Genomic DNA, 21,001 nt, shown 5'->3' on the forward strand with positions numbered 1-21,001 from the left:
CTATCTACCCTGCCTTGCACGGAGCCCCAGGTGCTCGCCCAGACTATGTTGCTACCTAAAGCACATGGTAATTGCGTGATGCTAACCAAAGCAGCCCCTCACTCATTAGAAACATCTGCTTTGCATTATTTACACAGCAAAAGTTTTCCTCTTTACTGAGCCTACCCAGTTCAAACTTAAGTGGGATTTGCCAGCTATCTGGCTAATTTTATGAGCAATAATAAAGATTAGTGAACACTTGGTGTTTGTATAATTACAATCAATTTTATGTTAAACTTAGCTTAAAAGAAATTTATCTTCATGAGAAAAATAGACAGACTTTAGTGAGGACCAATCTACAAAATGCCTGACCAGAGTTCTTCAAAACTGTCAAGGTCGTCAAAATCAAGGAAAGTTTCAGAGATTTTCACAACCAAGAGGAGCCTAAGGCGACGCTGTGACTAAATGTCATGCGGTGGTCTGGATGGGGTCTTAGACCAGAAAAAGGATACTAGATAAAAACAGGAAATGCAAATAATGTGTAGATCTTAGTCAATAATAATGTATCAATATTGGCTCATTAAATTGTGACAAGTGTGCCATACCAATGAAAGATGTTAATAACAGGGGAGGCCAGGTGTGGAGCATTCAAGAACTCTCTCAACTATGCTCTCAACTTTTGGGTGAGTTTAAAACTGTTCTAAAATTAAAACTTTATTTAAAAATATATAACGAGGCTGGGCACAGTGTCTCATGCCTGTAATCCCAGCATTTTGGGAGGTTGGGACAGGAGGGTTGCTTGAGCACAGAAGTTCGAGACCAGCGTAGGCCACATGATAAAACCCTGTTTCTACAACACATACAAAAATTAGTGGCACACGCCTGTAGTCTCAGTGAGTCAGATGGATGAAGTGGGAGGATCACCTGAGCCCGGGGAGGTCAAGGGTGCAGTGAATCGTGATTGTGAAAAAGAACTCCAGCCAGGTGACAGACTGAGACCCTGTCTCAAAAACAAACAAACAAACAAAAACCTATACATATACATATACATATGTAAATTAAGAATGAAACAAAAACTTCCATAATCTCACCTTCTTTGAATTTTGGAATTGTGTAAAAGTTGCCTGAAACCGATGAGAAGTAATAGCTCACGTTTACCAAGTGCTGACTACATGTCAGTGTGCTAAGAACTTTACACACGTTACTCATTTAATTCTCACAAAAAATAGGAGCAGGTACAACCATTAGCCTATTGTACAGATGTAGAAACTGAGGCATAGCACCATTAAATAATTTATCCAGCTCAGAAAGCAGCATTTTGTTACACAGCTCATGTAGTCTACCACTGCTCTGTACTGCACAGAGCGGAGCCACAAATGAAGAGACAGTCATGAGTCCGTTAAAATTCCAGGACTGTGAACACTGGGACATAGGATATGCTGCTAAGGGGGGCTGGGACATTCAAGGCCTGAGTGACTTCTCCGCATCTGTATACACGGCCTGGGAGATGTGCCACTTATTTGTCATCTGATGATAATGTACTCATAAAAAATCATATTCTTTGAAGGATGATTAATTCATTTGACAAATCTGAGACTAAGACAAATGACTTAGAACGGAAAGAATCAGTCATAGCCTGGACCTGGCCCTGTATGGACTTCCTATCACAGGCCACTACCCCTTCTGCCTGCATCTTCGGGTCTGCCCAGTTCAGCCTCTCTCTGTCTAAGCAGCCAACCTGCACACTCCATCTCAGGGGAAAGGAGCCTCCAAGCTGGCTCTCCCCATCTTCTCTCATAAATCCCAGAGCACGTTCTAGAATAATCGTTGACACATGCTTTTAACCCCGATTTGCAGGTTTGTACACCTGTAGAAAGGTGAGATTCACTCTCTCCAAATGCAGCCCATCCTTGCCTCCCCAGTAGCCTAGGAGACCCAAGACCCAGTTGCAGAGCTCTCTAAGGCCATTGCTCCTCAGGCTCTCCACATCCTAGCCAATGACTCCCGAACCTAGGGTTGTGCTGAACTCCCTCTGCCTCCCTTACAGATTGATCCACCAGCAAGTCTTGGTATCTCTTCCCCTAAGGTCTATCCCAACCCCCACCCCCACCCCCAATTCTCTGCCTCTTTGCTGCCAGCACTTTACCTGGGCCATGCTCACTTCCTGCTTGGACTGCAGCATGGATGCTGCAGGGACTCTAGAGGATGCAGAGGGATGCTGGCATGCCGTGACTCATTTGAAAATCACAATAGCAGTGATATTTTTATTTCCAACTGCCTAGCTCATCTGCCTCTCAGCTGTTTCCCAACTTTGATGATGAAAAGGTTGCATCTTCAGGTTCTGTTCAGCTCAGCTTCCCTCTGTCTAAGCAACCCTGCCGGCTTAGAAAGGAGTTTTTATTAATTCCTCCAAACCTGCATTTATTTCCTAAAATTGCATGATATGTGTACTTTTAACACACAGAGGAGGACACCCATACATACACATATTTAATTGTTTATGTATTAATTTGTATAGATTCAATGTAAACACGCTTAATTTACAGATATATAGACTGATACATATATAGATGATTTTTAATTTGTTGACCTTGCCAGTTAACCCTCTCCCATCTCACCTTCCCCTCCTTCCCATACTGAATCCTGGAGGCCCCAAACCACTGCCACTTCATTAGATCCTGGCTGGCTGCAGCCATCTGTGACCTGCTTTCCTGTGCAGGATGACTCTTCCTCCTGACATCTGAGAACCATTTGTCCCCTTCCATTTGGGTCTGATGTTCTCCATGCTTGGCGGGCTGTGGTGGGGGAAGCTGTATGTGTCCTGGGGTCCCAGAACTTACAAGGCTGGGAGGATGGGGCTTAGCCCAGACTCTGGCCTCTGCTAGTATACTGTCAAACCATGGGGTGAGGCAACCATGCTGGAATGGCCCTGACTCAAGAAGCTACACTGCAGACCCAATGGCTTGTTAGGACTCCTTTCAGTCACTTCCAAGAGCTACTGCCCATTGGACCCTGTGTCCCCAGGAGTTGCTCTTATGGAGAGGAGCTGTCGAGGGGGGCTTCAGAGAGCTTCCAATAGGACTAGAAGGCCATCTAGAAGGAAGATATTAAGCTTGGGTTTGGAGTGTAAGCCAGGGAGACCTCAATGTCAGGGCCTCCTGCCCATTGGCCTCCCATATGATGTCGGCCTTTATGACCCAAGGAGAGGACGCTGGCCTTCAGCATAATTCTCTCTGTTCTTCACTTGGGAAACTTTGTGTGGGGCTAAAACCAAACCAGAGTGCAGTAGTGGTGTTAGGAAAATATGTCATGAGGTGGGGTCGGGGAGAGAACACCAAGGTTTTGCTGTATGTACAGAAGGTAAAACGATGGCTGAGAGTCCAGGAGTTTTCACCTTCAGTTCACAAGTGTTTCTGCCATTCACAAACCAGATGTCTTAATTAAAATGCTGCTAAAGGAAGCAAATCAATTAGCAGATCCCATACAAGATGGTTTATTTTATCTTACACACAGAAAATTGCTTATGAGTATCACGTTACCACTCTTGGTTATCAGTTAACAAAGGCTGCTAATGAACAGCATCGTTATCAAGTTGCATAAGAGACGCCCTGGGAGTCAGGCAAATTATGACAACACAGCACTTTGTTCTGAAATACAGATCATCTTTCATCACACATGAAGAAGGCAGCCCAGTCCAAAAGATTTCCTGGAAAGTGGAAAAGCAAAGAAAATTTCATGATGTGATCCCAGAAACACAGGGTTAATATTACAAGGGAGAGAAATGCTCATGGGGCCTTAGCCTGATGGCAACTGTAGAATGACGTGGCTTTCCTGAGCCTCCACCAGTCATGTCTTTTATGCAACAGCCATGCACATTGTAATAATAACCACAAAATAATTTATATAAGGAGAAAAAATAATAACTGACATTCATGGCCCTCTACAAGGCACAGTATCTGCTTTCTTATTTGGTCCTTTGTTGGTTCCGTCCTTTGAAGGTCTGAGAGCAGCAGGCCCATTCCATGAATGCCAAAGCCCTTCCTCCCACACCAGCCCAGCCTGCCATTTCCCCTCCAGAAGGCCAGTGTTCATCATCGATAGGGCTGGAGACCATCCCGGAGACCCCATGTTTCAGGACTCCCGAATCTTCACAGAGTTCATCTTTAAGAAGGGATCCTCTGGCAGCTAAGAGGTGAAGCTAATCATTCTACAAAGTATTGCCTAACTGATGAGAAGATGGCAGTGCATAGGAAGCTGTGTGTTGGGTCCGATTCCCCTTTTCATGAGCCATTTTCTGTAGTAGGTTTCACGGACATGGACACCATGCCCTCGTGGAAGCATGAACAGCTCCAACACAGGGTGAAGTTTTTGGTGTCCACCTTTTCCTACTGCAGGCTAAAGCGCTCAAGGCTTCCTCTGTGCAGTCCGCTTCTTCCAGAAGAGGCGTGATAGTTTCCTTCAGGACAGAGGCACTGTATAGTCTATTCCTTCTATTATTTACCTCCAATATTCAGTCCATGTGAAAGTTCATTACCAGCCTTGGGTTTTCGAATGCAGAACATCCTGAGACGTTAACCGTGGGCCGCTGTCCACAGAGCTAGAATCCCTCTTCACATCACTGCTCACCTACAGCTCAATCACCTGTGCATCTCTGGAAAGGAAGAGAACCACCTGGAAGACTTATTGAGAGGGCAACTATGCTCTAATTATTGCATGTGTTCATGCAACTCACACAATTAAACAGGTAAAAAAGCTCATCAGCAAAGCCTGCAAGGTGGAACACTTCCTTGTGCAACATAGAAAGGAACCTGAAGGCCAGTGGCTTCTGGGTAAAGGGGAGAGCTCAACCTGGAAGTTGTTTTCTGCCTGCCAAACCCAAGGCAAACAAAACTTCATCCACTTTGACGACAAAAAGAGAAATCATTCCTCGAGGTTAATAGGCATATTTTGGGAAACTTGTCGCTTTCTGTAGTTGGTGAATTTGCATAGATCTGGGCAGATGCTACCAGGAACAAGGTAGATAGACCTATGAGAATGGAACTGGAAAATAATGCCTTCACATCTGAACTGCAAGCTGTTACAGAGGGTGAGACTTCTCCATACTTGGTGTACCAGCTTTGATGGAAGGGAAGGACAGCATAGGTGTCTAAAAAGGGGAACATGGAAGAGAAGATGAGTCAACAAACCAGACTCTGATACAACAGAACTTGGGCTGAAAGTAGGACGCAGACCCTTCTAAGGAACTCACTTATACCTCCATGCCTTAAGACCAAATTCACACCCTCACTGTAGTTTCACATAGACATCTGGAATATAATAGAATGGTATATATGTTTACATTGAATGATGCGAAATTGTTTATGACTTTCCATTGTGCATATTCAGTCACAATCTCCTGACAGCTAAGATCTCCCCATGAGAGATGGGGCAGCAACAGCAGGAAAGCGGGATAGATGTGGGACAAGCCACATCAAAGGCCATAAAACAGACAGACAAAACAGACAAAAACTTGACTACCCCCTATTTGAGGACCAAGGACACAGGTCATGGTCAGGGATATAGAGCTTGATGGTAGTAGAACCAACATTAAAGACAAGAGAGACACTGGAAACCAGCAAGATATGGTAAGAGGAAGTGGCGAGGAAAGTAAAGGAAGGGATTCCATGCAAGGGCCTCAAAGGCCGTCAGGGTTTTCTTTCTCCTTTAAAAGACGGAAGGTCCAGAGGAACATGGGGTTTAGAGGACCAGAGGCTGAGCAGAGGGTTCATCCTTCCTACTGTCTTTAACAAGCCCTGCATTAAAAGGCCCCATCAGGTGTTGATAAGGAAGGGATCTAAAGAAGCTGGGGTTAGCCAGGTTCGCACTTGAGATACCAATACTCAGAGTGGATGGGCAGCCCAAGAGAGCAGCCTCCTCCCGCCCCTGGCTGCCCTGAACAGAAGAAGGGACACTGCTGAGCTACCTCATGGATGAAGTTGCTCTCTGACAGGTAGCGATACCTCTGCAGATGGGTGTGTCACCAGCCACCAGAGAGCCAGGCACAATCTGGAGAAAACAAGGTAAGGCTGGCAGAGTCTGGGGTAGCATCTGCTGGCTGGACTAGTAGGTGAATTAGGCTGCATGGTACTCCAGGCTGGCATCATGAGAAAGAGCAAGAGTGTTGCATACCCTACAATTTAGTGGCTACAGACCCAAATCTCTGACCACATCCTCCAAGAATCACATAGACCAACAAGGAGAGAAGAACAAAAAAAACAACAAAAGTGAAACTAATAATGAGGGTGCCTATACATTCTGGTTAGCCCCAGGGTTCATCTCTTTAGGATACATTTATGCCTGCTAATACTGAAAAAAATCTTTAGCAAAATCCAACACACATTTCTGATTTTTAAAACTCAGTAAAATAGGAACTGATGAATGCTCCTCAACATGGTAAGATATGTGTGCTTCAGCCCTAGAGCCAGCATCTTACTTGATGGACACCACTAGTGGATTTCCCATCAAAGTCTGTCAGAGGCATGTTGTATGCACAATTTTCCCACTATTATTTAACATTGGTGTTTTTAGTCAATGCAATCGGAGAGGAGAAAACAATTAGAGGCATAGCAATTGGGAAAGAAGAACTATATTTTGGCAGATGACATAATATCGTAAAAACTCAAGGGACAGAGGAGAAAACAGAAAAATAATAAAAGAATTCAACAAGCATTCTCACCCTCTGTAACAGCTTGTAGTTCAGATGTGAAGGCATTATTTTCCAGTTCCATTCTCATAGGTCTATCTACATTGTTCCTTTTAGCATCTGCCCAGATCTGTACAGATCTGTGCAAATTCACCAACTACAGAAAGTGACAAGTTTCCCAAAATATGCCTATTAACCTCGAGGAATGACTTCTCTTTTTATCATCAAAGTGGATGAAGTTTTGTTTGCCTTGGATTTGGCAGGCAACAAGGCAACTCCTATAATGTTAACATAATCCCCCAAAATCAAAATACAATCAAAGACCTGGTAGGCGACATCATGACAAAAACTCTATTTTGAAAGCAGCAAAGGCACAATACTTATGAATAAATATAACAAAATATATGACAATCTTATAAGAGTAAAATCTGAAAACTCTCCTGAAACACACAAAACAGCAACACACAAAATCAGATAACTTTTTATGAAAAAAATTACCTCTTTTCTGTGGAGAACCACTTAACATCGTAAAGAAGTAAATCGTTGTTAACTCAATATGTAAATGTAATGCAATCCCAATCTAAATACCAAGATGTTTGCTTCTTTTTTTCTGTGTGTTATTTTTACTTTATTTGCTTTGGTCTATACAAAAACCTGGTAGCCAAAAACACAAAGCAATCGTCATAAAACTCTCCACTGGGACCTCCCCCAGCCCCCACACCATGAAAGATTTCTGTTTCTGTGGAAAGATTCTGAAGTTGATTCCGAAGTTCATACGGAAAAATAAATATGCAAGAATAGCTGGAATAAACTAGCAAGAATATCCCCTGCAAAGGAAGCATAATGTGTGCGGGTGGAGGGAACCAGGCCCATCAGAAGGTAGAGCACATCCGGAAGCCTCTCTAGGCTCAGCCTCTCTAGGAAGCCCTCAGCACATGAATAACCACAAATGCCAATGGAGAATAAAGTCTAGAAATACCCTAGTACATACAGAAATTTAGAACATTATAAAAGTGGCAAATGAAACACGGGTGAAATAGGGTGGTTTTAAAAAATAGTATTGGAATAAATCAATTGCCATTTGGGAAAAAAACAAAATTGGATCTGTAACTCACACCACACACCAGAATAAATGCCAAATGGATCAGACATCTGAGTAAGTAATAAAACCATCCAAGTGCTGGAAAAAGTATATATGCCCAGATGTATACATCTATATGTAAACATTTTCTAATTTTATTTTTAAAAATGTGTGTCTATATAAAAGTGTTTTTAATTAAATATATTTTTGTAACAGTATCACAGAAAGAATAAACCAGGAATTATTGAAAATGGCAACTTCAAAGCAGTAGGTAGGAACACGGTGGAGTGAAGTTACAAAAGAAACACTTCTCCGAGTTTATCTGTTTATATAGTTTATCTCTGAATCGTGTACATGACACACATGTATCTCTGTTTACAAAACTATGTAAATTAAAATTTTAAAAGATTAAAACAGGAAATAGTAAAATAGAATACACACTAAAACAAATGTTTCTGACTCTCTATCCAATTGATAACATAACCACACAGAGAATATAATTAATTTCATTTGAACACAATACTCTGGCTGTACATACCTAGAGGGCTAAAGCCACTGCAAAGAAATGTGCAAGTTTACAGAGCAGGTCTACCGCTGTATAGTGCTCTAATTTCTGGAGGTATTTTGTGTGTATTATAGAATAGAGAAAATGAGTAAAAATATTATGTGGTTGAAAAGCAGGGTTTTTACTTTGGAGAAGGCAATCTAGACATATGGAATAGGGAAAGCTTAGAAAAAATCTTATGATACTGAGTTTGTAATTTAAATGCACATTTCCTGACTCTGTCCATTGAAAGGGCCTAGAATCAATGACACCTCAGTAGCCCTGAGCACACATTGTGCCCAGATCTTAGTTTCTAAAAATCATTCCATAGTAAAAATTAAAATAAAATAAAATAAAAGAGAGAGAGAGAGAGAGAGAGAAAGAGAAAGAAACAGGGACCCTTGGGAAAATTAGACCTTTGTGCTACTCTTGGGAACAAGACAAGGTGAGTCTCAGATGTTGTGTTGTCAGAAGTCTAGCATGTGCTCAAAGACTAATGAGGTTCTGTCTGAAGGACACAGGGGCCTCCAAGAAGTGACTTGCACAAGCCAAATTTGCAACAATTTGGGCATCAGAAAGAATCATGATGGTAATGGATTAAAATGCATTGAAGTTCACAGTAATAATCCTCAACAAAAGAAAAAGGAGAAAGGGGAGATAGAATAAAAAGGCTTTCTTCTAGATGAATGTCAGCTATTAGATATAGAAGAAATGCTGGAATCAGAAAGTCAATATTTTGTAATCACCAATGGCAATAACTGCTTCAAGCAGGATCATGAATAGAGTAAAATCATTAGGTGAGGAATTGTTGGGGGTCGGGATATTCACATAGTGTCAAAGTGCCTCCCTTTGTATTATTCATTCATTTCAGAGGGGAAAATTCTAATTTCCACAAATATAGAAATCTAGTGGTCACTCCTTTAACCAAGCAAACGAAGCATCACCAACAGTGATGCAATACAATGAAATGTACACAACATCACCTTGTGGTATTTCCGACCAAAAACTTCAATCTGAATCCACTCAGGAGAAAACAATCAGACAAATCCAGAAAATGGGACATTGTGTAAGACAACGGGGTTTAGGGACTTCTCAATCAACAATGTCATAAAGATAAAAAGCAGAGGGGCTGTTCAACACTGAAAGAGACTTTTAAAAAGATAAAATAAATACAAATATTTTTTCTGGATTGGAAAATAGCACAAAAAAATAGAGCAATAAAAGATACTTCTGAAATAACCAGAGAAATTTAAATATGGACTATATAATAGATGATATTAAATTAGCATTAATTTTCTTAGGAGTGGTCATTGTATTGTGATTACACACAATAGGAGACACAATGGTGCTGTATTCAGGGGTGAAATATCATGGTATCTATACTAATTTGCAAGTAGATCAGTCAAAAATGCTTATGTTCACAGAGATAAAGCAAAGGGGGCACCATGTCAATGAGTGACCCTAGGTGAACGGTGTATATATTTTGATTGTCCCGTTCTTTCAACTTTTCTTTGGATTTGAAATTTTTTCATAAAGCAGGAGAGTGAGAGAAAGATCAAGAGATCGCCCCAGGACTGTGTGACCATCCTGGGCTGGTCAGACAGGGAGCAAATTCTCAGTGGGTTTGGCACATTCATGGCGCATGAAGTGAGGAAAAAGCTGGGGAAGGTGGATTGTGAAATAATGATTCTCAAAACCCTGGTGAAGATGCCTTCATTCCTAGGAGTCTTCATTCATAGGCTCATTCAATCAGGGGTCCAAGATCCTGTCCCCTTCTGCAGACTGGCCCTCCACATACGGGCTTCGTCCACTCCAAGACCCCAAAGCAGCACTGAGATGCAAATACCCAGCCAAACTGATAGCATAATGACACGAAGAGATGTCTGGGAATTTTTTTCACCAAATGGACTAAATTGGCTAATTATTAGATTGGACACTATCATAGGATAGGTCTTGGAGAATGAAAAACAGCTTACCTATCCTGTTAAAACTCTGTTTTCTCAGCTCTAACTGGGCAAATGCCCCACAGCTTCACTTTAAATCTTGCCAAGTACCAGCACGTCCCAAGGTGATGCTGATTCCTGGTCTCACAGCTGTCCTGGCATGAGGGCTCCTGGCCATGGCCATCATTGCCCCTCCCGCGTGGCCAGGGTGAGGGAGAGGCCTTGCCGAAAACCCATGCAGCCCCACAGGGCAGAGACTGCCTGTCCTCATTTTAAGACAAGTGATCACTCTTACAACTCACCTTTCGAAGAAATTGTGGTTTCTCCTGCAAAAGAAAATAAAAGTATGTTTATTGCCTAAGCCTTAGATGACAGAAAGACAGTGCAAAGCTTGCTGCAGGAGAGTGGCTTGCTTGTCATTAGCTTGCTCTTTTGGGTCTGACTGCCTCATGACTCAGCCTGACTCCATCTAGTGTTAGTTTTGGAAACTTGAATCCTGCTTCTCTCTGAAAGTCCCTCTATTTGCAGAGGAGCTCTGTTACGATACCTGCCAAGAACAGCTCCCTGTACGTGGTGAGGGCAATGTATTATCAGGGGCATGAACTCCCATCCAGCCATTGCTTCCCAGCCCTGCTCTCTCCTGGCCTTTATTTCTTGCCTCCCTCACCCACCTGCTTCCTCTAGCATCCCTTCATGTTTTTTCATGAACTTTGCTTTCAAAAAGTTCATTGTTGAATAACTATTGGAGCCGTCTTTCCTGGATTATGAAAAATGCCTTCTATAGCCCTGATGGCTCAAAATAACCCAGAACTTCCAAAAAACACATATAACAGAGATGCTCTTCTTAGATGATCATGCAAAAGAACATAAAAAGCACAGTAACTGCTCATTCAGCAGTGTTTTCAAATGGGTCTGTGTTGTATTGCTCACAGCAGCATCTTCCCACACAGACGTATGTGTGTCAGAGTCCATCATGAATGACTACACGCACATACACACACATATACACAGGCACTACATGCACACACACACATATGTGTGCACACACATACAACAGGATTAAGGATCAGGTTTTGTGGAATTTCATTCTATGTCAAGTCCACGGCTAAGATGTCCCTGAAACATGGTCTGGTTCAAGGTCTGGCGATTTGCAAAGCAAAGTGCCTTAACTCAAAGTCCCCGTCAATGTGTGCCAGGAGTTCGGATGGTCAAGGTAGCGTCCCTGTGCTGGGTGGAGCTCCAGCACTTTAGAGCCCTCCCTGTGGTGAGAAGGTCACTGGGCTAGAATCCCCACACGTTTCAATATTCCTAACCACAGGGCCTGAGCTGGCCACAGCAGCCTGTGTCCTCCGCCTGGCTACCTAAGCACCCAACAGAGGGCCCCTGAGGCCATGTGGTGCCAGAGTCTTCGCCATGGCCAACACAGCCCATCCATTCAAAAGAGACTCCTCCTGTACTCCTCACCACAGAGGCTACCTGGACCCACAAAGGCAACAAAGGTTCTAGGGAGTCAATCCTTCTTGCCCTTCCAGACTCAATCTAGCTTCCTCATGTCCTCCAAGAGCCCTGTGTGAAAACTCTTATTATGGCCAGTCCACCCTGATTCCACGGTGGGAGAGGCTGACTCAGCGCCCAACCCACAGTCATCCGAGTGCTGCCCTTGGGTCAGTGGGGACTGGGACACCCTCCTGGCCAGGTGCTACAGCTGCATGCTCAGGAGAACCTGTGATTGTGCCAACCCCCCTAGGGCTAGAAGAACACAGAGCTGCCCCAGGGTGAAAGCCTCTTAGGGTGAAGGGAAGGGAGGGGTGTGAAGAGGTGGCCAGCACGGAACTCCACTCTCCCACATCAGTGGATTTGGGGGCACTGGGAGCTGTTCGGCATGTTTCTTCTATAAAAAGGAATGTGACAACTTCAGCTAATGTGGGTCTGGGTGTGTGTGAATATGTGTGTGTGTGTGTGTGTGTGTGTGTGTGAGAGAGAGAGAGAGAGAGAGAGAGAGAGAGAGAGAGAAATGGGACACATGGCATCTCTGGTCCCTCAACCTGAAATATCTCCAATTCCACCACACATTTCCAAAACCCACTCAAGCTGGTTACATGTCCTGAGTGCACAGAATGTGACATGGCCAGCAAGAGGAGTGCTGTGTGGCCACCAGGTCCTGGAGACTTCACAGGCCCACTCAACCTAAGTTGACCATACATCTGTTTCCCTAGGACAGTCCAGGCTCACACCCATCATCCTGGTGTAACTTTTACAGAGTCTCTTCTCACTCTCACACAGTCCTGTCTTGGATGATAAGTTATATCCCCTGTTTTCTCCAGCCCAGGACCCAGTGGACTGACACAAACTTGGGGTCGGGGGGATGACATGGGAGGGGACAGAGAGAAGGAGAGTGAGAGTCAGAAACAGAAGGAGAGATGGAATGCTGGGAGACAGAGTTGATGAAACTTGCTTTAATGCTTCGCAATCAGAAACCACTGCTGAAAACTACAATATCTGAGGGAGGAGAAATCCTCACACGCACACACAAAAAATGAACTTCTCAAGACAATCCATGTCCAGCTCATCCCAAGGGCATGACTCCATGAGGGCTGATGAGTGATGACCTGCAGCCACAGTGCACCATGCGTTCATCCCTCATGCAGCCATTAATCCATCTGCTCCTTCAATAGACACTGCTTGGAAGTTACCCAGTCCCAGGTCCCATGGAAGAACTGGAGGGTGAGACTGGGCTCTGGGTACTTTCTAAAAGCCATTATCCCTGTGTCAGCCCAGGCCTCTGTCCTAAATGCCAGCCACTTACTAGACATCTCCTCTACGTGGAAGTGTCCAGAAACCTTCGGTTCACCATGTTAAAAAAAAATATCATCTCAATCAGCTCACTGCCCAAAGCTGCTCCCCACCAACTTCCCAAAGGGCAACAGCTCAGAGAAAACTCTGAGCTGTTCTAGATTCTTTTCTCTCCTCCAGTGGCTGTCTCAGTCCTTCATCCCAGGTCCCTGGGCCAGCTCTTCCTTAACTTTGTTCCCATCTTTTATTTTCTCCATTGCCTCCACCCGGACTTACTCCAGCAGGGCTTTGCACCAGGCCTGTGTCTTTGTCCGGGCTTCCAACACATCTTCCTGGCTGCAGCTGGGCCCTCCTCCATGCTACCAGATAACAAAAAATTATTCTATCCCTCCCCTGCTTAGAATCCATCAGTAGGCGACCAGAAGTTTCAGGATAGATTTCAGACTCCATTGCTTAGCACCAGCTCCTCTGACTGTACATGCGTAGAAACTACTTATCTCTCCAGCCCTTCCTTCCACATCGTCACATGAAACACTTACTTCTGCCACATGGCATGTTTGTCAGCTGCAGGTTTTACCCATGATGCTTACATATGCTAGGGTTCCCTCTGCCTTCTTGAGCTTCTCTTAGTCCTTCCGCATGTAACCTGAGGCTCCCCTGCACCTCCTAGTGGCTATGCAGCCCTCTGCACCCCCAAGACACAAGGCAACACACACATAGCCTGCCATAGCCCTCCCGGGACTCCCACCCTCACTGTGCAGCCACCACCTGAGACCTGCCTGTCTCCCCTGTAGACTGAAGGAGATTGTCCTACTTCTCTCTCCTTGACCCCCAGCACCTAGCCCATGGCCTCATGTTCATTTATTTATTCATTCATTCAACACATATGCAAGTATCCACTTCGTCCCTGGCACTGTGCTAAGTGCTGGGCTAGAGAAGTGAAAAGGAAGACCCTACCTGCCCGGAGCTTACATTTTAGAAAGAAATTCATACAAAATAGACAAATCAATATATCATATAGCATCAACTAGTGCAGAGAATTATAAAGAAAACTGAAGCCAAGCAAAGAGAAGAGAATGGTGGCTGGAGTCGAGAGGGGATTGTACTTTAAATAGGCCCTCTATGATGTAGCGGTGACACTGAAGCAGGGATTTGAATGAAAAGAGAGGTGAGGCTTGCAGCTTTCCGGCAAAGAGCATTCCAATGACAGAAAACAGCAAATACAAAGGTCCTGAGGCAGGACCATCCCTGAGGACATGGGCTCTGTGCAGAAGAGCAGGGTACTTTGATGCCAGCAGAGAAGCCTGGAAACCTGGAACAAACCACATGTGACCTCCCAAGTGACAGGGGCTGGAGGCCTCATTCTGAGTGTCAGAGGTATGCACTGAAGGGGTCTGAGTGGAGGTGGAACAGGATCTAATCCAGGCTGTGCAGAGGCGAGCCCTAGTTCCTTTGACGACTGTATCCTGTGGCCCTCACTCTTGTGACACCTGCCCACTCGTCCAGAGGAGGAGAGAGTGTAAGGAGGGTGTCATGAGGTGAATTCTAGTCACCTAGAAAGCATGCCAGAATGCAGAGAAGGCTGGGGATGACAGGCAAGGGAGTGGCATGGCCAAGACAGGAGAGAACACGATACCCCTCCCTGACTATGTGGGCAGTGACCTTACCTTGGGGCTCTCTTCTTTAGCGGGATGGTGTCTAAACAGAGAAAGCCGGGCATTAGGAAGGGGGTCCTGTGACAAGAGGTGCAGAGCGTTCCCTAGAACTTTCACCTCCCTCTCCTGGGTCCTCTCATTCATGATGCCCTCGAGAGATCCGGGGCCTGGCTGCCATGTGATGAAGAGGCTGTTTCCTCCCCTTATTTGTGGGGATACACAAGGATAAGCAAACTCAAGGATAAGCAAACTCCCATGGCCTATTAAGCCCCTCGGGTGATGCACACCCCAGCATCTTGGGAAGCCTCCTCCTCTCCTGGCCCAGACCAGCCCCTTCTGTTTATCTTCACGGATCATAATCACATCTTCCAGAAAGACAGTGAGGCTCTGTTCTCCCCAGAAGCACCCCGTGGAAAACTGCACCATCATTGCACTGAGCCATCTAATACAACAGAGGATGAGTTTGGGGGTGATACCCTGAGAGAAGGGATGCAAATCAACACTGCATTTTGGGTGCCAAGGAGGCGGAGGACTGTGCCAGGGTGCACATCAGCCAGCTCAGTTTCTATCTGAGGGGCTACTCAGTACTGTTTTGAGAAGGACTTTCCCAATTTATGAAAAAAAATGCATCGTGACCCACACAGTCAACAGAACCTCCCACCATCCACCCACACTTACGACCAACCTCACTGCCTCCTGGCACTGGGTTTATTTGATCTCATCATTTGGATGAGAGAACAGAAATTTCTGTGTGAAGCCAATTTTAGTTCCTCTCCCACCTTTCTCCAGGAAATGTGATTCTCAGGACTGCCAAGAGCAACAGAAAGGAAAGGTACAGAGGGAAAGAGTCACAGAAAGACAGAGAGATGGAAAGAGAAACAGAAAAAGGAACACAAATAGACAGAGAGAGAAAGACAGAAGAAAGAGAAACAGAGGCAAAGACATAGTAAGAGAGACAGAAACCTGGAGAGGTCACTGCCTTCCTTTACAGCCTGTTGGGCTCTGCGCTGTGGGTTCGTTCTTGCTGTAGCCAGCATCACAGAGTGGCCCTCGGTGCCTGGCTTCGTCGGGCAGAGCCAGGCCTGAGCACCGCATCCCTCACCATTGAGGCCTCCAGGTGTGCTTTTCAGGTCGGAAGAGTCGTCGTCAAATAAGTGCCTCCTGATCATGCAGATCTTCAGGGCCAGGAAGCTGGCAGATACAGCAATGCCCACAGCAGTCCCGATGAGGGCGTACTTGAAATCTGAAACTCAGGAAGGAATTGAACACCGGGTTTCAGTCACCTGCAGCTCCCTCTACATTCCAGATGAGGTCCAAAGCACGCATGTGGCCCTTAACACGCCATCTCCCACTGGCTGAGGCCAGCCTCACCTTCCACTCTCCCAGGAGTCACTTTGCTCCCAGCCTCTGCCTGCACCCCATCCCCTCCTTCAGAAGCACCATCCCTGGTTCCTTCAGCTGTGGGAATTGTTCCCACCTTTCAACGCTCCCTGAAGCTCACCTGGCTACCTGCCCCAAATGGTGAGTTGCTCATTTCTCTGGCCGCCTGAGCCTCCTAGCCCTTCCTCACCGATCCCTTCGTTAATTCATCCACTCATCTATTGGGTGTGTGTTAATTGCCTGCTCTATGGTGAGCAATGCAGGAGAATGGATAAGGCCTATCTGGCCTTTGAGGAGCCTGCAGTCAGCTGGGGAGGGCAGGGAAGGAGCTCATGACGGGAGAGGCTGGGTTGGCTTGGAATCATGGGCATCCAGAGCCTTCTCAGAGGGTGAGGCATGCAGACTGAGCCTGGCCAGCATATGAGGCCCTTAAGGGGCAGAGAGGCTGGAAGCTCGCAGGTGGAGGGAGGCACCGATGAGGGCTGTGAGCCTGGCAGAGCGTGCTTTCAGGGCCCATGGTTGCAGGATAGGGCTCTGTGGGTGCTGGAGTCACGCATCTCTGGCCCTGAGGTATCATGCCTCCTGTGTGGATGAGCTTTAATGCAAGGTGTTGCCCCCCAAAATAAAGCTGTCAGCCACTCGGGAGGGCCTGGAGGTGAGGTGCCCCTTTCCCTATGCTGACAGCAGGGAACCAATTCCAGCACTGCAGCCCTCTGCTTGTGTGTTGTGGGAGTCTCCTTCCTGCCCCTGACCCTGTGCACAGAATAACATGGGCAGCCACCTACCGATTTCAGCCCCAGGGGGCTTGCCTGTTGCCAGCACTTGAGCTCCTCCTACATCTGCAAAGAAAGAAACCCCAGAGCCTGGTTAGAACAGAGCTGGCTGTGGCCCTAGCCACCCAGTCTCAGAGGCCTGGGAAAGCCTGCCTCAGGTACCCCAGGAGCACAGAGGCGGGCTCCCAATTGCCATGGAGCATCTTGGAGCCTTGCTGAGACATCAGAGCTCCCTCAAAACTCAGACCAGGAACGCGTCTCCACCCAATGCAGTTCAGTCAGCTGTTCAGCAGTTTCCAACACCTGCACTCTGACCCAAGCTTGCTCCACAGGCTCCCCTGTGGCTCCCAAGGCCCTCCTTAATCCAGCAGGGCTTTGGTGCTTCTAGTTCCCCACACAGCCAGGGCATCTCCTGCCTTGGAGCCACACACTCTGCCTGGCCCCATCTTCTTTCCCTCCTTCTTTACCTGGTGTTGGCTCCATGCCACTTCCTCCCTGACTCCCCAGACCTGAGTGAGCTGACCCCAGTGTGCTCCACAGCTGTGGTGCTTGCCCGCCATAACTGACCATGTCGATATGTAGCAACATTTACATGGCACTAGTGTGCGCCAGGCACCATCCTAAAAGCTTCTCACATATTAACACATCAATGCGTCTTCTGGCTGGTCTCACCCTGGACTGCATGGTACAGTGTCCAGCATTTGATGCAGTGCTTGGCCCGCGGGAGGCATTAATAGACGTTGGTGGAAGGAAGGAAGGAAGGAAGGAAGGAAGGAAGGAAGGAAGGAAGGAAGGAAGGAAGGAAGGAAGGAAGGAAGGAAGGAAAAAAAAGGAAGGAAAGAAGGAAAGAGAGCATGCTGTAAGGGTCCCTCACTCTTCTAGCCAAGCCTTGAAACCTTAAGACAGGAGACACTGCTCACAAACAGGGCCGTAGAAGAGCGATTCAGACGTGAGGTCCTTGGAGAGAAATGTGCACATTTATTGGCCACTTACTTTGAGACAGATATTTAATACTCACAGCAACAACTCTGTGAGATAAATACTGTTATTATTGCCATTCACAAAATGAGGAATGGGAGGCATCGTGGTCTTGCTAATGTACCCAAGTGCCAAGAGAAGTGGGAAACGGCAGGTCTGCACTGAGAGCCCAGGGAGGCCTGCAGACGCGAACATGAATCCAAGGAACTAACAGATACAACACCACCAAAACCATCAAGCCGCGGGGCTGCATGGACTTGGGCTGGGGATGGGCAAATGGTGAGATCCAAGCCTGAGTCTCACTTTCAAACTTCCAGGAAAAAGCAGGAGAGAGTGCTACCACTCCTGTTCCTCACAAAGGGAAGCCGGTGACTTCACTGGAAAAGACCAGATGGTATGATGGAGGAAGCATCATAGCAAAGACATCCTCCACCCAACCCTGTCTGCTGACCACATTCAGTGATGCCCAGAGTGGCATGGTAGGTTGGAGTTCTGCAAGGGACAGCTTTGCTCTTTGTGTGTTTGGTGGAGAGAGGGATTGTCCTACTAGAGTTCAGAATTTTTCTGGCAGCCTAACTTTGTAGACTGATAAAGCTTCCCCAAGTTTTTTCTAAAGCAAAATTTCCCAGCGTTGTTCTAATCACAGATATTTTTGGAAATTCAGTGACCTCTTCTCTCTTTCCCACAGATCACAAGCCCCATGTGAGCACATCTGCTCACACACACAGACACCATCGCACACAATATGACCCTGATTTTGTCTGTTCTCTGAAGCCCCAATCAGCTTCATTCCATTGTCTTATCATTTCTTTAAATCAGTCCTGCTGCTCCAGCTAGGTTGAACATCATTCCGGACATGGGGCAAAGGTTTATATTCAATGGAAGGCAGTGGGTGGGAGCACATTTCCAGATTAATACTCCCAACCCAGAGCTGTGTGTGCTATGTCCTCACCCTTTCCTGGGACAGGACCCTTTCTGACACCTCTGATCTCTCTCTGTCTTTAGTGGGCAGAAGGCAGGAGGACAGCAGAGGGCAGGGCCTCAGTGGGTGGGGCCAGGCCCCTGAGCCGCAGCCTCACCCCACACCCTCCCCCTGCCATGCTAGCATGTTGCTTGATTCCCCCTCCGGTCCTCCCTTGGTAGGCATTGCTCTCATCTGCAGCATTGGCATGGAAAATTCATGCTAGCCTGAGATGAAATCTGAGCAGAGAGGAAGGAAGGACACAGGTTAGAAAGGGCGAGAAATACAGAGAGGTACACACAGAGACGCTCAAGAGACACACTCAGGCTGTGCTTGAGTCACTCAGACCATCAACGGGAGGGAAGAGAAAGGAAGAGGAGAAAACCCTAACGTCAAAAGGCCCCAATCCTGGCCTTGGTCTCCCCAGCAGCATCACAGTTTCCATTCTCGCCAGGCTGTCCCGCATCCTTCCTCATCGGCTTCACTCCCCAAATGTGTTGCCCTGAAACCTCGGCTCCTTCTGCCCCTTTCTGTGGCTGGGACCCCTGGCTGAGCCTCAGCTCAGCCCCCAACAGAGGCCAGTCCCTTAGACACCATCCTCTATGTCTCATCCTGTGTCCCCTCCAAGCTGTGAGGCTTCCCCTAATCCCTGACCCCAAAGAGACTCTCCTCCCTGGGGTCTGACTTTGGGACTGAGTGAATTCCCACCACCACCCCAACTCCACCACTACCTTGAGTCACTTGCAGGGAGACCAACGTGGGCGGAGAACCCAGCTGTGCACTCAAAACAGCCAAAGGCCCAGCCCTTCCTGCGAGCCAGCCCCTCGGCCACTCGGCGGCAGCCTTTCCCCTCCTCAGGGAGGGAAATCCCTCCATGCAGCCCTCCTGTGCTTGGAGCTGTGACTGCACACACTCATGAGCCCTTGGGTGAGGGTGCATGCTCAGGACAGCAGCCTGGCCGGCCCTGCCCCTGCTTCCTGCTAGGGTCATGAGCTGGGGAGGGCCCCCTGGGCCGTAGACCCACTGCAAGCCTCCAGCACTGGCTGTTGTCCCCTGGCTCTGCAAAGTAGCTGGAGGATGGCTGGCCCTAGCAGGCCTGCTTCGATATCACAGCCAGAGGTCTCTGGAGTGCCTTGGCTACATTTAGATCTGTGGGAGACCCCAGGAGGAAGCCCACAAGGACCAGCAGGTGCTGCACTACACTTTCTCTGCAGGAATTCTCCGGGATCTCATGCAAGGAGGGGGAAGCTTGGCACCCACAGGAGAGTCACACGGGGCTGAGGTGGGGCTGTGTGGGGCAGGCCCCCTTCCAACCTGTAGATTTGCTGAGGCCATAATAGGCAAAGTTCTGGCCAAATCTGGCTTGACCCCCTCTGACTGCTACCACCAACTGCACGAGTCTGGCTGGCTGCCTCCCTTGAACTGTCCACACTGTATAGGGTCAGAGAGCCAGAACACAGCCCTTGCTGCTGCCTAAAGCACAGAGCAGAAGGCAGAGGGCTACCTCCAGAGGGCTTGCTGAGATGCAGGGGCTTTCCATAGCCTCCACCTGTGTAGCTTCCATGTGTGGTCAGATCAGCCACTGACCATGGGAGCTTTTCCTAATTTGCACAAGGCCACTCTAAGGGCTCTAGATTCTAGAGTTTCTGCTTTCTCCCTGGTGCCCCATGTGGACCTGGTACTCTGTGCCTCCCTGACAAAATAGTGGGCTCCAGCCCCCTCACAGCTGCTATTCCCATCTCAGGCATGCATCACACAGATTGCTCTGTAAGTGGCTCTCCCAACAGCAAGGAGCCCTCTGCAAGAGTGGATGGCCCTCTGTCTTATGGACCCCCAGAAACATGGGAGGGCAGCCACCCCAGTTCCTGGGGAGGAAGATGGCAGGGCTGCTCTATACAAGCTGAGATGAGCTATTTTGGAGAGCGCTGAAGGCACGGCCTAGCTTTGCCCCATCTCACTTGGAATCTGACCTGCTGAGAGCCCATCCCCAGCATCCAGGCCTCTCTGAGCTGTCCACCTGTTGGGTCCACCCTCGATGGGGGACTGGCACTCTTTGCCACCCTTATTTGGGCAGAATCGGGCTGTGGGATTCCCAGTTGTGGGCCAGTAGGCGTGCGTGCACTCAGATGTCGTTCTATAAGTATTTGAACTAAAAATAGGGAGAGGCTGCCCTAAGTATTTGTCAATGATGCCTGCCCATAGTCATCTTGGGACTTAAATGTTGCTGAATGG

The 21,001-nt window shown here is 47.2% G+C and overlaps 1 protein-coding gene across 28 annotated transcripts in view; it reads right to left on the reverse strand.

Moving 5' to 3' along the window:
* Positions 1 to 3,456: 3,456 nt before the first annotated feature.
* The window catches only part of TMEM273 (transmembrane protein 273), a 34,078-nt gene continuing 16,533 nt past the window's right edge, over positions 3,457 to 21,001 (reverse strand). The window contains exons 2-8 of one of the 28 annotated variants that reach the window (XR_011607924.1): positions 16,843 to 16,896; positions 15,641 to 15,926; positions 14,690 to 14,720; positions 13,299 to 13,381; positions 10,532 to 10,555; positions 7,160 to 9,435; positions 3,457 to 4,630 (exon numbers count right to left, since the gene is read on the reverse strand). Coding sequence is in view for 24 of the 28 variants with exons in the window: in XM_071069975.1 (XP_070926076.1) it covers positions 4,900 to 5,125; positions 10,532 to 10,555; positions 13,299 to 13,381; positions 14,690 to 14,720; positions 15,641 to 15,926; positions 16,843 to 16,896 (704 nt within the window). In the remaining 4 variants the exon portion in view is untranslated. Of the gene's footprint in view, positions 5,126 to 7,159; positions 9,436 to 10,531; positions 10,556 to 13,298; positions 13,382 to 14,689; positions 14,721 to 15,640; positions 15,927 to 16,842; positions 16,897 to 21,001 lie in introns of all 28 variants that reach the window. The other 27 variants (XR_011607927.1, XR_011607926.1, XR_011607928.1 and 24 more) reach the window with 27 other exon arrangements.

Source organism: Macaca nemestrina, chromosome 9 (genome assembly GCF_043159975.1).
Source record: "Macaca nemestrina isolate mMacNem1 chromosome 9, mMacNem.hap1, whole genome shotgun sequence".
NCBI lineage: Eukaryota > Metazoa > Chordata > Mammalia > Primates > Cercopithecidae > Macaca > Macaca nemestrina.